This window comes from Syngnathoides biaculeatus, chromosome 20, assembly GCF_019802595.1.
Source record: "Syngnathoides biaculeatus isolate LvHL_M chromosome 20, ASM1980259v1, whole genome shotgun sequence".
NCBI classification, from domain to species: domain Eukaryota; kingdom Metazoa; phylum Chordata; class Actinopteri; order Syngnathiformes; family Syngnathidae; genus Syngnathoides; species Syngnathoides biaculeatus.
Window position 1 is genome coordinate 6354292 of NC_084659.1, and position 16905 is coordinate 6371196.

General features: G+C 46.7%; 3 protein-coding genes across 17 annotated transcripts in view; 2 read left to right on the plus strand and 1 right to left on the minus strand.

Moving 5' to 3' along the window:
- The first annotated feature begins 7 nt into the window (after positions 1-7).
- rhno1 (RAD9-HUS1-RAD1 interacting nuclear orphan 1) lies at positions 8-1909 on the plus strand. Its single transcript, XM_061806226.1, has 3 exons — positions 8-143; positions 257-438; positions 760-1909. The coding sequence occupies exons 2-3, from the start codon at positions 280-282 to the stop codon at positions 1513-1515; spliced, it is 915 nt and encodes a 304-aa protein (XP_061662210.1). The 5' UTR covers positions 8-143; positions 257-279; the 3' UTR covers positions 1516-1909.
- A 60-nt stretch (positions 1910-1969) lies between these two features.
- The window catches only part of LOC133493174 (troponin T, slow skeletal muscle-like), a 75729-nt gene continuing 60793 nt past the window's right edge, over positions 1970-16905 (minus strand). For 10 of the 13 annotated variants that reach the window (XM_061806183.1, XM_061806179.1, XM_061806188.1 and 7 more), the window contains 17 exons: positions 16786-16847; positions 16664-16715; positions 15387-15496; positions 15188-15261; positions 14155-14194; positions 13937-14063; positions 13677-13785; positions 13331-13595; positions 12248-12359; positions 12086-12174; positions 11623-11745; positions 11435-11560; positions 11034-11222; positions 10779-10916; positions 10636-10701; positions 8603-8680; positions 1970-3884 (listed from right to left, as the gene is read on the minus strand). In XM_061806183.1, coding sequence (XP_061662167.1) covers positions 3843-3884; positions 8603-8680; positions 10636-10701; positions 10779-10916; positions 11034-11222; positions 11435-11560; positions 11623-11745; positions 12086-12174; positions 12248-12359; positions 13331-13595; positions 13677-13785; positions 13937-14063; positions 14155-14194; positions 15188-15261; positions 15387-15496; positions 16664-16715; positions 16786-16847 — 1802 coding nt within the window. In that variant the 3' untranslated portion in view covers positions 1970-3842. Of the gene's footprint in view, positions 3885-8602; positions 8681-10351; positions 10577-10635; positions 10702-10778; positions 10917-11033; positions 11223-11434; positions 11561-11622; positions 11746-12085; positions 12175-12247; positions 12360-13330; positions 13596-13676; positions 13786-13936; positions 14087-14154; positions 14195-15187; positions 15262-15386; positions 15497-16663; positions 16716-16785; positions 16848-16905 lie in introns of those variants that run through there. The other 3 variants (XM_061806189.1, XM_061806190.1, XM_061806191.1) reach the window with 3 other exon arrangements.
- tulp3 (TUB like protein 3) lies at positions 2167-8532 on the plus strand. Of its 3 annotated transcripts, XM_061806215.1 has the most exons (12): positions 2168-2248; positions 4801-4848; positions 5392-5440; positions 5513-5675; positions 5746-5979; positions 6045-6166; positions 6244-6438; positions 6504-6616; positions 6675-6789; positions 6868-6966; positions 7633-7804; positions 7886-8532. In XM_061806215.1, the coding sequence occupies exons 1-12, from the start codon at positions 2229-2231 to the stop codon at positions 8017-8019; spliced, it is 1464 nt and encodes a 487-aa protein (XP_061662199.1). In that variant the 5' UTR covers positions 2168-2228; the 3' UTR covers positions 8020-8532. The 3 variants fall into 3 exon arrangements, with proteins under 3 accessions (XP_061662198.1, XP_061662199.1, XP_061662197.1); XM_061806214.1 differs by having other exon boundaries at positions 2167-2248; positions 4801-5440; XM_061806213.1 differs by lacking the exon at positions 2168-2248 and having other exon boundaries at positions 3878-5440.

A 16905-nucleotide genomic window follows, 5' to 3' on the forward strand; every position in this document is an offset into this window, starting at 1 on the left:
GGCCAAAGGGATGTGACGCTGATGTGCACGTGACAGGAAGTACGTTCAATCAAAAGTTGAGCAAAACAGCAAGAAAAAACCTGCTAAATATACGTTATATGGTTACAATGCACACGTTGCATCAAAACAAGATCGCGCTTAAGGTGAGCAACCTTTGAGATTGGTCTTAAGTACAACAGAGATCATGTTTAGAACACGCGAGCCTCCAACTGCAAACACAGCTACGCAACGCAGGAAGACGTTCGATCTCCTCCAGGTCCTCGGACATGGTGTCTTTTAATGCCTCGCAAAAGCTCCAAGACACGGATGCCTCCGTTGCTGTTCGTCGAGCGGCCCGCGTGCGGCAAAAGACTCCAACCCGCTCCTGAGGTCCGGGCTGCGCTGCACCCCAAAGAATTCTTCAGTGACACCTCAAAACGCAGCGATCTCGCCTCCTGGGTGGGTAACTTGACTCGCAAGCATATCTTTGACGCCACCGCGACATTATGCACGGTTTGAACATCTACACTATTCTTAAATAGAAACTCTTCCTTTAAAATGTTTTGCAAATAAAAGTTCAATACAAATTGTACAGTACTTGCATGCAGATTAAATATTTTGTACTGAAATTGTAAATACAATTGAACTGTACTTGAGTACTTGTGTTTTAAATACAGTGAATTGCATTTATTTTAATTTCAGTGACCGCAGTTTGAAAATCACTCCTTTATGCCCAAAAGTTCACTTGGTCACCCACCCCCGCCCCTTTTTCTTCTTCAGGTAAACCCACAGTTTGACACGTCCCTGGAGGCTCCAGCCCCACAGGCAATACGCAGCAGGCGCAGGAAGTGCTCCTCGTTCAACAGCACCCGGGGCACTTGCAGCCGTTTGCCCAGGAAGCCCGTCTGCGAGTTCCCCCCGCTGTTGTGCCTGTCAAACGGGGACCCTCGACCTCCTCAAGCGGAGACGTCGACCGCGAGCTGCCTGACAGCCCCCGCGGGACGTCCCTCGAAAAGTGCCGCGTGTCAGGGCGCGCCAAAAAGACGAGTCCGGGAAAAGCAGAACGACGGCGCCTCCACCTGGACTTCTTCCTCCCGTTTACCAGAGACAAAGAAAGCAACCCCTCAAGCGGAGACGTCGACCGCGAGCTGCTCGACAGCCCCCGCGGGACGTCCCTCGAACAGTGTCACGTGCCAGGGCGCGCCAAGAAGACGAGTCCGGGAAAAGCAGAACGACGGCGCCTCCACCTGGACTTCTTCCTCCCGTTTACCAGACACAGAGAAAGCAACCCCTAATGTGGACTCTCCGACAGAAATAGTGGAAACGGGGAGCACTTCCTCTCCGTCCCCACACCGACTCCTCGCCCCGCCGCGAACTCCGCCGCAGCGTCGGCCACCCGCCGTGCTGGTGCCCGACACCCCCGAGCGCGACTACGGCCTGAAGGTGACGTGGAGGCGGCGGCCACAGTTGATGGCCATGTTGGAAGAGAGAGGACGGCTGGCGCCGTGCCACAAGCTCGTCGCCGGCTTGCACTGAGACCCGATCACTGTTTTTGTTGCGTCTTCTTTCGCACACTTTGGAGTTACAAGTGAACTGGAACAACTACGGCCAATGTAGTCTAAAATGGCGCATGCATGTTTTTGGCAAATGGGAGGAAGCTGCAAAAGCAGGCAAACTCCACCTCAGATGTCAACCTGGGTTCATGCGGTAAAGTTGAGACAATTTGGAGTTTTGACAATATTTTATGGGTGGTGGGGGGTTCTCTACACTTAATGTTCGCCAGCATCCAGGGATTATGTTCACAATAAAACTGTGAGGCAGCACTGCCTCTATCTAATAAGTTTAAAAGGATTGTATGTCTTAAATTATGTCGCATATATACTTCATTTTGTAGTGAGTGCATGTTGCAAATGTTTATATTTTTCTTTGTCCTCATTAACTATTGTCTGCCAAAATAATGCACAGCGGCACGATAAAGAGGAGACGCCTGTAAATTCAGCAGCAAACCTTTAATTTGTCCAATGGCGTCAAAACGTTGACTTTGTGACTGAGAACCTCAAAACACGACGAAAACAATGCACACAAAGTACTCCCGCCCCCTTCCGTGAAATCCACCAATCACGAGCGGCCCGCCTCAGGCGTCGACCAATAGCGACGCTCGTTGCTTGAGCGTGCGGTAACTAGGGACGTCGTTGCTCCTGGGCCAAAAACGTCCGCACGAAGATCGTCCCTAGCAACCGCGGATAAACATGAGTTATTACAGCATCAGGTAAGAACAAACCGCTTGATGCTCACTTTTGGACACTTTTGAATGTCTACGAGGCAAGCGGCGAGTCGCCGTGGTCACGGCGGTGTTTGGGTCACGCGAAAAACAAGTTGATCCCAACTTTTTTCAGACAAGACATCTCGCTCGGGCTAACGCTACGTGCTAGAGTCAAGAGGCAGTCATCATTTTTCGGTGGCGATTAGCAACTTTAGCGGCTAATTTTGGGAACTCAAGTAGAAAAACGCTGGAATCCGTCATTCACATCCTTGACAACTTAAAAGCGAGTGTCCGCTGTCAGTTTGCCTTTTGATTTTTGTCCTGTTCGATTGGGGGTCGGAAGTACCGTTTTTGATGCAGCCTATCTCGAGTTTGCACTTCACTGAGTCAGAAAGCGGAAAGAAAAATAGCTGTTGCATGCTTGGACTTGCTCACCTGATGGATTTTTGTTTCGAACTGCATTCCCGTGGAGCAAAGCCACAAAATATAGCAAAAGGAATCATTAAAAAAAAAAAAAAAAAGTTGTCCTATTCTTTAGTTTGAGTTTAAAACAGCGCATTGGATTTGAAGCCACTTGTGATTTTATTATTGTCAATTGTCCCTTTTTGACGATGCAATGATGACAGGGCATGGCTAAAAGCTGGAAAAGGGCATCATCTACGTTTCTTCCCTTCTCCTCTTATCAATATTTTGTCGACAATGCAGACTCTGAGCGAGGCCGAAGTGTGGAGGAGCACGTCTGCCCTGCGGTGGTGAGGTTCCGGGTTTGAATCCGACGCGGCGTTTGCGTGTTTCTCTCGCGCAATGGCGTCCCCAACATTCGAATCCACGCACGTTGGGTTCATTATTTTTGTCAATATCCGTGCGGCGACCGGAGTTAACTGGGAAAGGCTGCAACTCGTTCATGTTTAAAATATGGCCACCCACAATTTCACGGGAGCATTTCCTCCCCTTGCATTCAGATTTTGTTTCAGCCGGTTGTTGCCGTTTGCTTTGACATGTTTACAATGTATACAAGCGGCGCACGTTGTTATTACCGCGCAATTACTCCCGCCGGGGAGACCCACAAATCCCCTCGCTCCTCATCAGCGGACTTCCGTGTCACTTTATCGTCGCCTCTGCGGACAAAACACGCAAACCGAGCACTCGGGGTTGTCGGCTTTCACACGAAAGGATGGATGTTGGTCTCCTAGCAACGAGATTTAGATGCGGGAAAATCTTATAGGTGAGTTTTTGTGACAGAGCCACACCGTTGGCTGTAATAAACAGCTAAAAATGAAGATATTTGCTCAAAAAGTTGGAGAACATGGTCAGGAAGTCAAATGTTCCTCCCTGAGCGCACCTCGACTTGCAACTAATCCCGGTGTATCGCGTGGATGTCATGGCAACGATACGCTCCTACTCCACCTCGCAGCCATTCGCTCACCCGCCTGACTTAGCGAGCAGTTGGCTCGCGCCGGAATGAGCGTAGTTTGAAACCAGGATGGCGTCGCAGCCACTCTACAGTCGCTGGTCGTACAGGTGAGACGGGGAGATTCTGTGATGTTTTGGCTGATTCTTGTTTCGAATGGCGCTCGTTATGTTCGTCTGCGCGGGGGGATCAGCAGCAGGTGTTGGGGCCCAAATCCTCACATGCTATCTGCTGTGAAGAATAGAAAGTATTGCAATTACTTTAATTATAATCATATGGAATTCTTCTGGAAACTTGAATTCTTAGCAGTCCATTAAACCACAAATTATTGACAGCGGGAAATTTGATGTGAGATTTTTCAAATGTAAACTACTCGACTCAGTAGAGGTCGGGAAACGCGGCAGTAGCCGACAACAAACGATACTGTACAATGTTGAGCGTTATTCAATATCATCTTTTACCGCGGTGTGTGCCTCAAGACGCGTGATCGGAATCCCGCGTGAGGAAAAAGAGCCCTGCGGTTGCTTTGGTTACTGTAACCGCTGCCACCTCGCGCGATTAAAATAAGCAGAAGGACTAAATATGCCCCAAGGTCAGTCCGCGGAATCAAAGGAGGAAAGCGTTGACTTTTCTGACATGCTCAGACGCGGCTTCGGTGGCCATCGTCCAAGATTCTTCCGAGTCTGTCGTACACTACAAAATGTTTGCCATTTTTTATCTCGTGATATGCATATTATTTTTTTCTTTGCCAAGTGTCGTCGTGCTCCGTCTAATAGATACTTTCCATTGACGTCACGCCGACCACGTGTTTTTTTTTTGTTTACAATGCCATTTCGGATGGGAAGATAGTGTCTACATACGATGGCTACGAAGCAACAAGTGTATACTGTACACAGTTTGGGCTACGGTTATCGTTTGATCTTTTCTCTCAAAAGTCCTTTGAAAATATGTTTAAGACAAGTTTCTATGTCATTACAGTGGGTTGCATGTTCTTTGTTGTGAACCTCTTTAAAAGTGGATCTCGACACTCGGACAACAAGAGAATAATGCGGGTCCCAGACTGATAAAAGTTGAAAAACTGCTTGAAACACTTCTCTCGCTCTCCCTTCTCTTCCTTTTGCAAATTGATGATCTCCCACCCTCAAAGACCCTCAAGCTCCGCCAGCTTCGGGTCCAGTTCAACGACGACGACAAGGTAAAAGCACCCCCACCCTGTCAGCGACAACTGTTCTTACTTTGCTCAGAGTGAGGAGAGCCGCTTCAGTATCTCGCCTTCGACGACTGCGCCAAAGCACCTGCACAAGTATCCAGACAAAGACTTTGCTCTCGTGCAGCATTTTGTCATTTTAAAGAAGAGGAAGTATTCCCGCAGAAATGCTCGTCTCAAAGGCCTCGTCCCCCGCTGTTGCCCTTTCTCACAGTAGCCAAACCGCTGGTGGTATTCTCACCTACACTTCCGTAATTTTTAGCATCCCACCTCAGAGCACCTCACACCTCACACCTCACTTTTCAGGCATTTTTTGAGACTTTTCTGCCACCCAGTTTTGCGCGGGAAGGGCCAAAACGGCCTTCTTTGCTAGAGTTGTGACGTAACAGTGGTAGTCTGAAGTCGATTAAGTCAGGTAAATTCCCGCTGAAGGTCCAGGTATCCAATGAACAGCTCGTCACTGACCACCAAACATCTTGTTACACTGTCAGACTGGCTAATGCTTCTTCGTATCCCTTCACACCACCGTAGCGGATTTGACGATCACCATAGCATCATGCAGCAGAAGCTGGAGAAACAGGTAGGCAGTGCACCCACGTGGTGTTGTGAGTGACTTCAACATGTTTTCATTTTTCTCTGGGTGCCACTGCAGAGGTCTTTGCTAGAGCAGAAGCAGCGGCGGAAGCGTCAGGAACCCCTCATGGTACAACCCAACACGGAGGCCCGGCCTCAGCGGACCCGGACGCGGCGCGGTGAAGACGAGGCACCGCTGGTGGATTCGCCTCTCAGCAATGCCAACGACATTATTGTCGACGGTGAGACCAGTGAAAGACCGAAGAACCCCTCTCTCCAACCAAGATCTTAACTCCTGTTGTTTCCTCAAAGGCATTAATGGTCCAGCAGCTTTTCTGGGATCCAAAACTCCCCAAAAGGGAATGAAAATCCAGATCCTTTCCACGAACCAGTCCCAGGCCCAAGTTAAGAATCAGACCCCACTCAAACCTCAGGCTCCGCCGCCCCCCTCTCCAACTGCGGCCGCTGGGGACACAGAGAAGGCTGGAGACACAGAGACGCCGCACCAAACCAAGACGGACATCCACGAACTACTGCGGAAACAAGGTGGTGAAATAAGATTGACAATTTTTTTAGGAGTTTTTTTGTGGAGTAAAAATGTCCTTGGCCAGGCCTGTCTGGCAGCATGAACTTTGATGAATCCAGTGAGGACAATGAGGAAGAGCGTCCACGATCCCCGACGCCCAGCGAGGAGGCAATGAGGCCCGCCTCAGCCACTAGCTCTAAGGAGCCGGTGAGCCGTCAGGTCTAGGACGATGGTTGGGATCTTGTTTGCCACATCTCACTGGATCTTGTGCGCACTCTTCCTAGGAGGCTGTCGCTGGTGGCTCGCCTTCCTCCAGGAGCTCGTCTCTTCTGGAGGTGTCCAATTTAGAGGAGTTTGTGCTGCTTCCCGCGCCACGAGGCGCCACGGTCAAATGCCGGATCACCCGAGACAAGAAGGGTATGGACCGCGGTCTCTACCCCACATACTACATGCACATGGAGAAGGAAGACGGCAAGAAGGTAAGGCTTACTCGCGTCAAAACCAAGTCGTGATGCTTGATTGACTTGCTAATTTTCCTCCTCAGATCTTCTTGTTGGCAGGGAGGAAGAGGAAGAAGAGCAAGACGTCCAACTACCTCATTTCAGTAGACCCCACCGATCTCTCCCGAGAAGGAGAGAGCTTCATCGGCAAGCTGAGGTAAAAATCAGATCTGACCTCGGTCGGTAGTGGTCGTTACGGCTGCTCTTTCTGTCAGGTCCAACCTCATGGGCACCAAATTCACCGTGTACAATAACGGTGCAAACCCCTGTAAGAAACTCGCTGCCATGGATGACAGCAACACTCGGCAGGAGTTGGCCGCTGTCTGCTATGTGAGTTATACACGAAAACCGGTGTGTTAAAACCAGTTGCTCGATTCCTCATTTGTCCTTCTCGCCGCCGTCGGCCAGGAAACCAATGTGCTGGGATTCAAGGGTCCACGAAAGATGACTGTCATCATCCCGGGCATGAATAGCAACTTTGAGCGAGTGCCCGTGAGGCCCCAAAACGTGAGTCATCAACCCATTTCCCGCCGAGCCAGTATCTGCGACAGCTATTTAACGGTGACAGCAACGAGAGTTTACTGGCTTTTTGCCGTAAAATGCTGCTCTAGAGTTAGTGCCAGGGACGTGGGGTGATCTCACCAGGGACCCAGGGTCACTTGGTAACCACACCAAGGACTTGAGGTCTGAGACCTGTTGAGACCGCAACATGGACCTATGCTCACTGCGCTGGGGACTTTTTGTGAGGGATATGCGGTGAACGAGCCAGGGCCCCGTCGTCCCTACACCAGGAACTTGTGGTCACCTCACCAGGGACCTCTGCTGCCCGAACCAGAGACCTGGAGTGAGTGATCACTGCACCCAAGACCTGTAGTTAGGGAGCTGTGACGACCAGACATGGAACCTGTGGTCTCTGCAACAGGGACCAAAAGAGACCTGTGGTGACTGCACTGCAAACCTGTAATTGCAGCATCAGAAACATGTGGTCACTGCACTAGGGATCACAGTAGGGACGCATGGTCACTACACCAGGGACTTCGTACTGGTTATCTTAGTGACTGCGTCAGCTAAGAATCTAGTCAGATGGTCTGGAACCACCTTTTTGTTTTTTCTGCGAACCAGCTATTAAGAGTTTCTCCAACAGTATTATACTCCCTTCTCGATGCCTCTCAGGAGCAGGAGAGCCTGCTCAGCCGCTGGCAAAGTCACTCCTTGGACAACCTGATCGAGCTGCACAACAAGGCGCCCGTGTGGAACGATGACACCCAGTCCTACGTGCTCAACTTCCACGGACGCGTGACTCAGGCCTCCATCAAGAATTTCCAGATAGTCCACGACAATGAACGTAAGTCTCCAAACGCCCCAAAATTTCAGACGTCTTCATCCTTTGCGTGATGATTGACTCGCCTTTTCGCGCCCCCATCAGCTGACTACATCGTGATGCAGTTCGGTCGAGTGGCTGAAGACATCTTCACGCTGGATTACAACTACCCAATGTGCGCCTTGCAGGCCTTCGCCATCGGCTTGTCCAGTTTCGACAGCAAGCTGGCGTGCGAATGAACCGGACTGCCCATTAGGCAAACGAGGTGAACCGTTTCCAATTAATGAGGACTCCCCATGTCCACCGTTGGAATCAAACTGGGCTTTCCTGCAGCGCTACCCTCAGGACAAACCACCTCAACAGACATGCCCAACCATTATGACTCATATTTTATTATCCTTTTGTCTTGCATGGCAAGTGCATTATTCTTACCTTAATTTTTTGTGAATAGCTTTTACTTTGTGACTTGTTGACGTGAATTGAAAATTGCACAGATTTTTAAGTACTGTAAATAAAAAATCATCACGTCACAAATTTGTCCTAACTGGCCAAATAATAGAGAGAATCTTTTTGAGCAACAGCTATTTAATACGTTTGCTTTTTAACAACAAAACTCGTGGATGAACATTTTGAAATGAAGTGCAATGCATTTGAACAGAAAACATATTTCAAGTCCTGACACTAAGGGATAACCTTAATTCTTTTAAAACCGCTACTTGTGCTAGATAACCCAAATAAAAATGTTTGGAACATAAAAGGGCCTCAGTACTTTTTCCTTTCATTCAGTTTTACAACTTAATCTTAAGCAAACTTCAAACTCACGGATTTGACAGCCTTCAGATCTCGGTGATTGTATGCAGGTCTTTGTACTTGATGAGGTAGTTTGGGCAACACTGGCAGCTGTCGAAAACCACAAACATATTTGGGTCAGACACGCAGACCACACAGGCGTCGTAGAAACAGGTCTCTGAGCCATACGGGGGCGGGCGGCGGTAGTTGGGATTCCCCCTTGGTCACCTTCCCTGCCAGGACTTTCGCGAGAAACATGGCGCAACTTAACTCATAGAAAAATAATATTAAAAAAATTGTAGTCAAAGTGTAACTAGGGATTACAAAGCTCTCTCCAGTGGTAAACAATATAATAATTACAGTTAAATTGTATAGAACGTCGGAGTACAATATTATTTACATTTTATCTTGAAGAACTGGTTGCTTTTAAGCAAGTTTTATCGATTTTTTTTTTTTTTTTCATATGTTCAAGCACAGTGCTAATGTGCCAAGCTATATGATGTTAGACTAGCTTTCAATAATTTGTCCTATTTTTGCAAAGGAGGCTTTGGCTGCGATAATTTCAATGTTGGCCATGATGGTGGTGCTTTTTCTTTATAGCCATAATTGTGGTTTGATTGGCACCAGAATTATGAAGGAGATTTGTCCACAGTAAGGCGTCCCCCGACCCCCAGCAATCAGCAAGACCGATCAGTAACTAGGCCGATATCCGTGAAATTACGTTACTGAGTCCATTCCTCCAAGAAGTAAGTGGCTTCAATTAGGCGAACTGCTTTGTCGTCCAGTTTTGAAAAAAAGAATCTTAAGAAAGTTTACACGAAAGGGTCGCACTGACGTCGCTTTCTATTGAAGCCACTTTGCAGGTCGAACGTTCGTTTCCATTTCGCACGTCGAGTTAATTGCAATTTGGTAATTAATTCGTTGCAGCAAGTTACCTGCGCGACGCCTGATATCTTACTTGAACTATCACTTTTTGTCATAGGGAAATATAGGAATCACAAAATAAATCAACTTAAGTATTTTGATGAAAACTTTGCATTTGTTCATTGTTTAAAATGCATATATTTTCAGGGACGCTTATCCTCACGAGGTTCGCGGGACTATATTTTCCCATATATTTTAAATACAAATGACCAAAATAGCTTACGAAATCAATTTGTGCCTTTTTTTGCATCGAACCTTTTTTAAAGATTTCTATTAAAGTTATTAAAATTCTTTTGCAATTTTTTTTAAATCTTTAGTGAATCAATAAATTAAACCTTCTTATAACCAGATAATAGAAGCAAATGAGACAGGTATTTTTTTTCCAAGGCCAAGAACGCAGAGCACAAATGATATGACATCATAACAATCCACCTAATACATAAAAGAACACAGAACATTCAGTACAATTAACTAGAAAGTGAAAACAACTGTAGGTAGTCTACCGTCCACTCAGAATGAATCGTAAATATTGAATGACAAATTGCATATAGCAAAATGATGAAAATTGTACAGTATGCATACTATAACTGATACTACCTTAATGAGTAACAAAATTGGAAACAGGTCATGTTTCAAATTGTACTTGTTTGTAGAATTGAATATTCATGAAAGGCTTTTTAACATTCATAAAATAATATTTAATTGTAAGACCGGATACAAATCAATTATTTGACTTACCTTAGTAGGAGTACTTCATCAAAAAACAATGAAAAAATAATGTCACATATCGGCACTTTAATGGAAAGATGGGAGGTTTTGTACAATTGTTTATTGCTAAAAAAAAAAAAAAAAAAAAAATGCTGTGCTATTTTCTACGCACACGTTTGAGCTAACATGCAGTCACACACACACACACACACACACACACACACACACACACACACACACACACACACACACACACACACACACACACAGAATGTAGCGTTATTTTTGGAGTACTGTGGCGTCTTCGTCGGCTTGGTTGCCTTCTCACGAGCTTGCCGAGATCTCCCCGAAAACGTCGCCGTCTTCTAGCATGCTCTGAAAGCAGACGGCGCGTGAGGCCAAGGAAGGTTTTCACTTGACAGGAATTTGCTCACCGTCAGATTATTGATTCCTTGGGAAAAGGCTCCGATCTGCCTGACGGCGCCGTCGGAGTCGTCCATCTGGCTCCAGACAAACACGTTATCGGCGGGAGGATGACACCATGGGGAAAATTGACAAGGCCAGGAGGCGCTTTAACCTGCTCGAGCTGCTCCGGGTGGTCCTCGTGGTCCCGGCTGGGCGGCTCGCCCACGTCCATGGGGCACACGTAGTCGTTGCCATCGCCGTGACGTTTTTTCCGGAGCGTTCCAAAGCCGCCGAACGACAGACGTCTCGGCTGCCGGATGCAGAAAAAAAAAAAAAAAAGTCAAAATCAAGAACATCTTCAAATGCTTTCCAAACATCTTTTGATGGCGTTGGAAAGTTTGTAAAGCGTCACGTTCCGGAGTCCCACCTTGACCTTGGCCGCGGCCGTCAGCACGATGTAGTCGGGATTTTCCAGACATTCCTGCTTGAGCCTCTGCGCGTTCGCTCCCACCAGCAAGTGGAAGTGCGTTGCCAGGTGGCGCCGCAGCAGCGTTTTCCCCGCCGGGATGTTGAGGAGAAGAGCCAACGCGTCCACCGTGAAGCGCGGCTCCAGAACCTTCCAGATGAGACAAAAAAAATTGTCACCGTCAGACCGACCGGCAGTAACCTATCCTCCATTGATATTCACAGAAAAATTTGATTGTAAACTTTTTTGCGCTCTTTATGAAACCACAGTCTTCGGGCTCATCAAAGACATTGACGAGTCTGCGTATCGACAGGAAGTGTGAAAATATTGAGAGTGCGAGACCGCCATTGCCGGACCCTCACCATGAGTCCTCCGTGCACACCGCTGCCTCTGAGGTTGGGCGCGTACTCGGCCAGGTCGACGGAGCGCAGCCACTCCATCACTCGGTGGTTGCTCCACTGGATCACGTCGGCCGGTCCCGCGTGCTTCTGAAGACGGCGAGACGGAAACGTCAATTTGTTAGCGGTCGGCGACCGAGCGCTGGTTTTACCTCGTCGGTGGGGCGGCGCCGGAGACAGTCGGCCTGGAAGGAGTTGAGGCGCAGGACCTGCACGGCCCGCTTGACGCTGAGGTGGTGGAGCACGCTGCCCACCTTCAGGGACAAGAGATCCTCCTAAAACGCAGCAAGTACAGCACGACAAGTTTAGACTTCAGTGTACTTCCGCATACACGAGGATTTAGCTTTTTGCTGTCTCTTTTTTGAGGGGGACCTAAAGCTGAAAACGCTTATTGGCACACTATCCTGACTTCAAGAATTTGGAAGTTTAAAAACATGAATCCATATTTTTTTTTCCCCCAATACATTTATATAGGTTGTTGATTATCTGCAAATTTTTGCTATTCGTGGTTCAGCCTAGTTCCTGTCCTGGTCCTGATCAGACACAAAAATGTCCATATCCTGTCATTTGCCAAAAATGGCCATTAAAATGAAAATGTCGTGTGTGTGTTCTGACCACGGTCATGTAGTGTAGCATGCGCGCGTCCACTCGAGCCTCCTCAAAGTGACTCTTGTACTGCGGCAGGCCCACGTCGTCCAGCCAACCTGGAACGCGCGGCGTACCGTTAACATCCCGTCACGCCCGCCTCCTCGTTTCTGACACTTGACGCCCACTTACGTGTGACCCAGTTGTGGTCCAGTTTGCCTTTGAGGAGGTCGTCATGTGACTGGAGAGACTGAAGGGCCAGCTGGAGCTTCTTCCTGTGCAGAGGGTGCTTCATGCCCAGCTCCTGCGGAGAACAAATCAGGTATGAAATGTCTTTCCTTCATCGTCATATCCATCCATCCATTTTCTTAGCCGCTTATCCTCACAAGGGTCACAGGGGGTGCTTTAGCCTATCCCAACTGTCAACGGGCAGGAGGCGGGGTATACCCTGATCTGGTTGATATTGGATTTTTTTTTTTTTTTTGGTCGTAACATTACTTCATAGTTTTAGTGCGTCAAAAAAAGGGAAACTTGTTTTTGTATGTTAGAAAATGGGAATGTTACTTTTTTTTTTTTTTAAAGTCGATAACTTTTCTTTTAAGTTTTTTAATGAGAAATGTCTTGTTAAAAACAGGCACTTTCCTTTGTTATTATCCATCCAACCATTTTCTCCACCGCTTATCCTCACAAGGGCCGCAGGGAGTGCTGGAGCCTATCCCAGCTGTCAACAGGCAGGAGGCAGGGTACACCCTGAAATGATTGCCAGCCAATCGCAGGGCACATAGAGACAATCACACCCAGGGGCAATTTAGAGTGTCCAATTCATGTTGCATGTTTTGGGGATGTGGGAGGAAACCGGAGTGCCCACCCAGAGAAAAGGGACGCAGGCACGGGGAGAACATGCAAACTGCACACAGGCGGGGCCGGGATCGAACCCAAGACGTCAGAACTGTGAGGCCAACCCTTTCCAGCTCACCCACCGTGCCGCCCATTTTCATATTAAAAACAAAAACAAAAAAAACTTTTCCCCCCCTGAAGATCATGTGATAAAAAACTTTTATTTTAGAAACATTCATTTTGATACATTAAAGAAACGACCCTATTATGCATCACATTATGTGACGTACTACACATCATGACATTAATAATGTCATACTATATATAGAGATTGTGTCATATTATGTGGCCTCACAATAAGTACATCCAGTCCTGTTTTCAAATTATTGCATGAAAAATCATTTAACATGAATAAAATCTCAGTTCATGTGCACCAACCTTCTCCAAGTCGTGCTGGGAGGCCTGCAGCAGGCTCTGCCCTGACTGGATCCAGTTGTGACCCGGTTCCGCGTACAAGCCCAGGCCTTGTTCGTGGAGCCACTCGCACACGTCTTCGCGGGTCCAACGTGAAAAGGGGACGTCCGCGGCGCCGACCGGAGATGAGGACCAGCCCAGGCGAGGCCCGGCCGTGGCCCGGACGCCGCCGCGCCGAAACTCGGCCTTGTCGTCCGGGGTCAAGGATGTGGAGTGGCTCCTCTTCAGCCTGAGAAGAAAAAAAAAAAGGAGTCACACCGTAGGGAGCGAGATGGTGTGATGGGAGGATGGAGGTGGGCTGGGTCCCGACCTGCCCAAAAACTTCCTTAAGCCTTTGGACTTTTTCTTGCTCTGCGGTGCCGAGGGAAAAGCAGAGCCGGCCAAGTCCAGGTGTTCCGGGACTTTGCCTTCTGTCTCGGCTGCAAAGAGTCATGAACGTGTTAGCTTCACGGGTGTTGTGCCATACGTCGCGTCACGTTAAAAATGATGTCATAATACTACACATCACGTTCAAATATGAGATTATCACATAAGTTTGTTCAAAGAATTCTTGAGTGTATTTTGTCTGACCAAGGCTTGGCGTGCTGCTTGCGGCTTTGCCTCCTCGCAGTTTGAAAAACCCTCGACCGAAGGACGCTCGGATGCTCTTGGCCCCAAAAGTGTCTTCCCTTGCCAAAGATCCACATTTTCTTTTTGCCTTTAAATCGAAGCAACGACAGACTTTTTTTTTTTTTTTTGCCACCATCAGGACAACAAACACCACAGTGATGATGACGAGCTGAGCTAACCTGCTCAGGGTTGGTGTTGCTTGCAGCCACCTCAGAGGCTCTGAAATCACATTAGTTCCCGATAATATCAATAATCATAATAATAATAAATGAGATTGAACTAATAAAATGTTATTTCATGCTGTACGCTTTGATGTATTGTTAAACATACAAATACACAATGAAAACCTTATACTCTACACTATGAGTGAAGATAGAACATATTTTCAAATTTTTTTTTTAGAATCATGTTATCTATGACATAAAACGAATGAGAAGATGTGAATAATGTTGGCGGCGCGGTAGTTTGCGTGGGTTATTCTCCAGGCACTCCGGTTTCCTCCCACATCCCAAGAACATGAATGGTCGGCTCACTGGAAATTGCCCGTAGGTGCGAATGGTTGGTTGTTTCCGTCTGGCTCGCGATTGGCTGGCGAGCAGTCGTGGGTGTACCCCGCCACTCGGCCACTGTCAGCTGGGTTGGGCGCCACCAGGCCCGCAACCCTCGTGAGGATCAAGCGGTACGGAAAATGAATGAATAAATGTTTCTTTTTAGAAGGAAAATAAAGCACACAATACTTTCCGGTTTTAAATTATTATTTAATCCGTTTTTTTTTTATTACAAAAGTTACAATAATCTATGGATCTATTTTATGGTAATAAATGAAAAGTGATGACTAGGATTAAATTCTTCTTAATTTTAAGAGGAAAAAAAGCCTTAAAGATTACTTTTCATTGATTATGTAATCACATTTTATCCCTGTATTACAATAATGTATTACTCGTTTTCAAAAATATTATACAGTATATTAATGGGATGATAGAATTTAGTTTTTCATTGTGAACTACAATGTTGTAACAGTCCATCAAATTTGATCATTTAAACTTTTTCCATATTAAAATGTACTTATAACTGCATATATTTTCATCTTTCTTCTATCTCCTAGAATGAAATATTCACTAGTATACATTGTTTTCATTTTTTTTTTGTCTTGCGTTAGCATGCAAAAAAAAAACTAATAAAAAAAAAAGAAAGCAAACTTGGATGCAATACCTGTCAACCGCCTGCAGCTGTCGCTCTCCATCAATTTTCTTCACCTCATCCCGCTTGGCAATGTCTGGACTCGCCTGCAGGGAGGAGGAGGAAGAAAAACAGGATTAAAAGTCGCGACATATTTTAACAAAAGCGGCAGAATTCATAACAAGGAGCTTTGGATTTGTAAGAGGAAGTGTGTGTGTGTGTGTGTGTTTACCTCCATGGAGATCCTTCCTGTCTCACCCTCCAACGCCAGGCTGACTTCGCGGGTGGCAGGAAACGAGCGATTATCGGGGATGTCGGCGTAGTCGTCGTCCTTTGGACTCGCTGTTGGGACACCGTACAAAAGTATTGGCACATTTTCCCCACAAGAAATTTCAGTCTTTGGAGAAAACATGGACTTGGTCTGTGCAAAGTTTTACTACATGTGAGAAAACTTTTTTTTCCCCACTTAGTTAAAAATTTGACATTAAGAAAAGACTGAAGTTCAATGAAAGATGAAACCAAAACAATTACAGATAGCTACATAGCTTTGCGCGTTGAACTTAATGCTAACTGACAATGCAAAAGATCATTGACAGGCGAACGAAATTAGCACTGATGTTGTGGCGTTGCAACACCTCAAGCAGTGGGTATTTGAACACAAAAGGTGAAACAACACATGTAGATAATTACAGGCATATAATCACAGAATTGTAATTCTCATCCTCTTCAAAGGTCAGTTCATATAATAGCAGAGTACCGGTAAACAGTGACTGTCTCAATGTGTAAACATTACGCAATCATTTTCCGTACCGCTTCTCCTCATTACGGTGGCGAGGGTCTATCCCGGCTGATGAGAAGCGGGGTGCACCCTGAACTGGTTGCCAGCCAATCGCAGGGCACATACAGGCAAATGACCATTGGCGCTCACATTCGCACCGACTGCCAATTTTGAGTCTTCAATTAACCTATCACGAATGGATAAACCCACGCAGGCACGGATGGGGAGAACATGCAAACTCCACACAGGCGGGTCCAGGATTGAAACCAGGAGCTCAGAACTGTGAGGCCAATGCTTTCCAGCTGATCCACCGTGCCGCCTATTTAATTACTGTACAAGGTTTCTTAAGTCGAATATTACTATTATTAATATTATTGGGGTTTTAAAAAAAAAAAAAAAACACAAAGGATTTTTGGGTTGGCTGGGAGGGATTTATGAGATTTCCTTTTCAATTGGAAAATTGATGTGAAATGAAAGTTACAAGCGTGATCAGGGAACAAACTTAATAGCATCTCAAAGCACGACTGGACGTTTGCCCATTTGTCAGGAAACATTTTCTTTCAGTGTGTTTGTGGGAAAATCTTATCTTTATAGCACTTTTCACCCATGAAAAATTACAACCCAAAGTGCTTAATAGAATAAAAAAAGAAAGCTAGCAGGAAATAACCACAAAGCCTCCCCAACCCAACACATACACAAATGCAAAGACACCCACACAAACCCGTTTCTACCTTTGATTTCCTCCAGAACTTGTGAGCTCTCCAAGTCTTTGATCCGTCGCTCCTGACGACGACAAAAGAAATAAAGGGCGTGAGGGGCTCGGAGCGATGCGGTGTGTTCTTTTCGGCCGCACCTTCTCATCGTTGGACGACATAAGCGAGTCCAACAGCGTCTTCATCTCGGACATTTCAGCATCTGGCATGAATGGAAAAAGCACTTGAGCGGCTTTGGGTGGAATCCAAACACACACGGT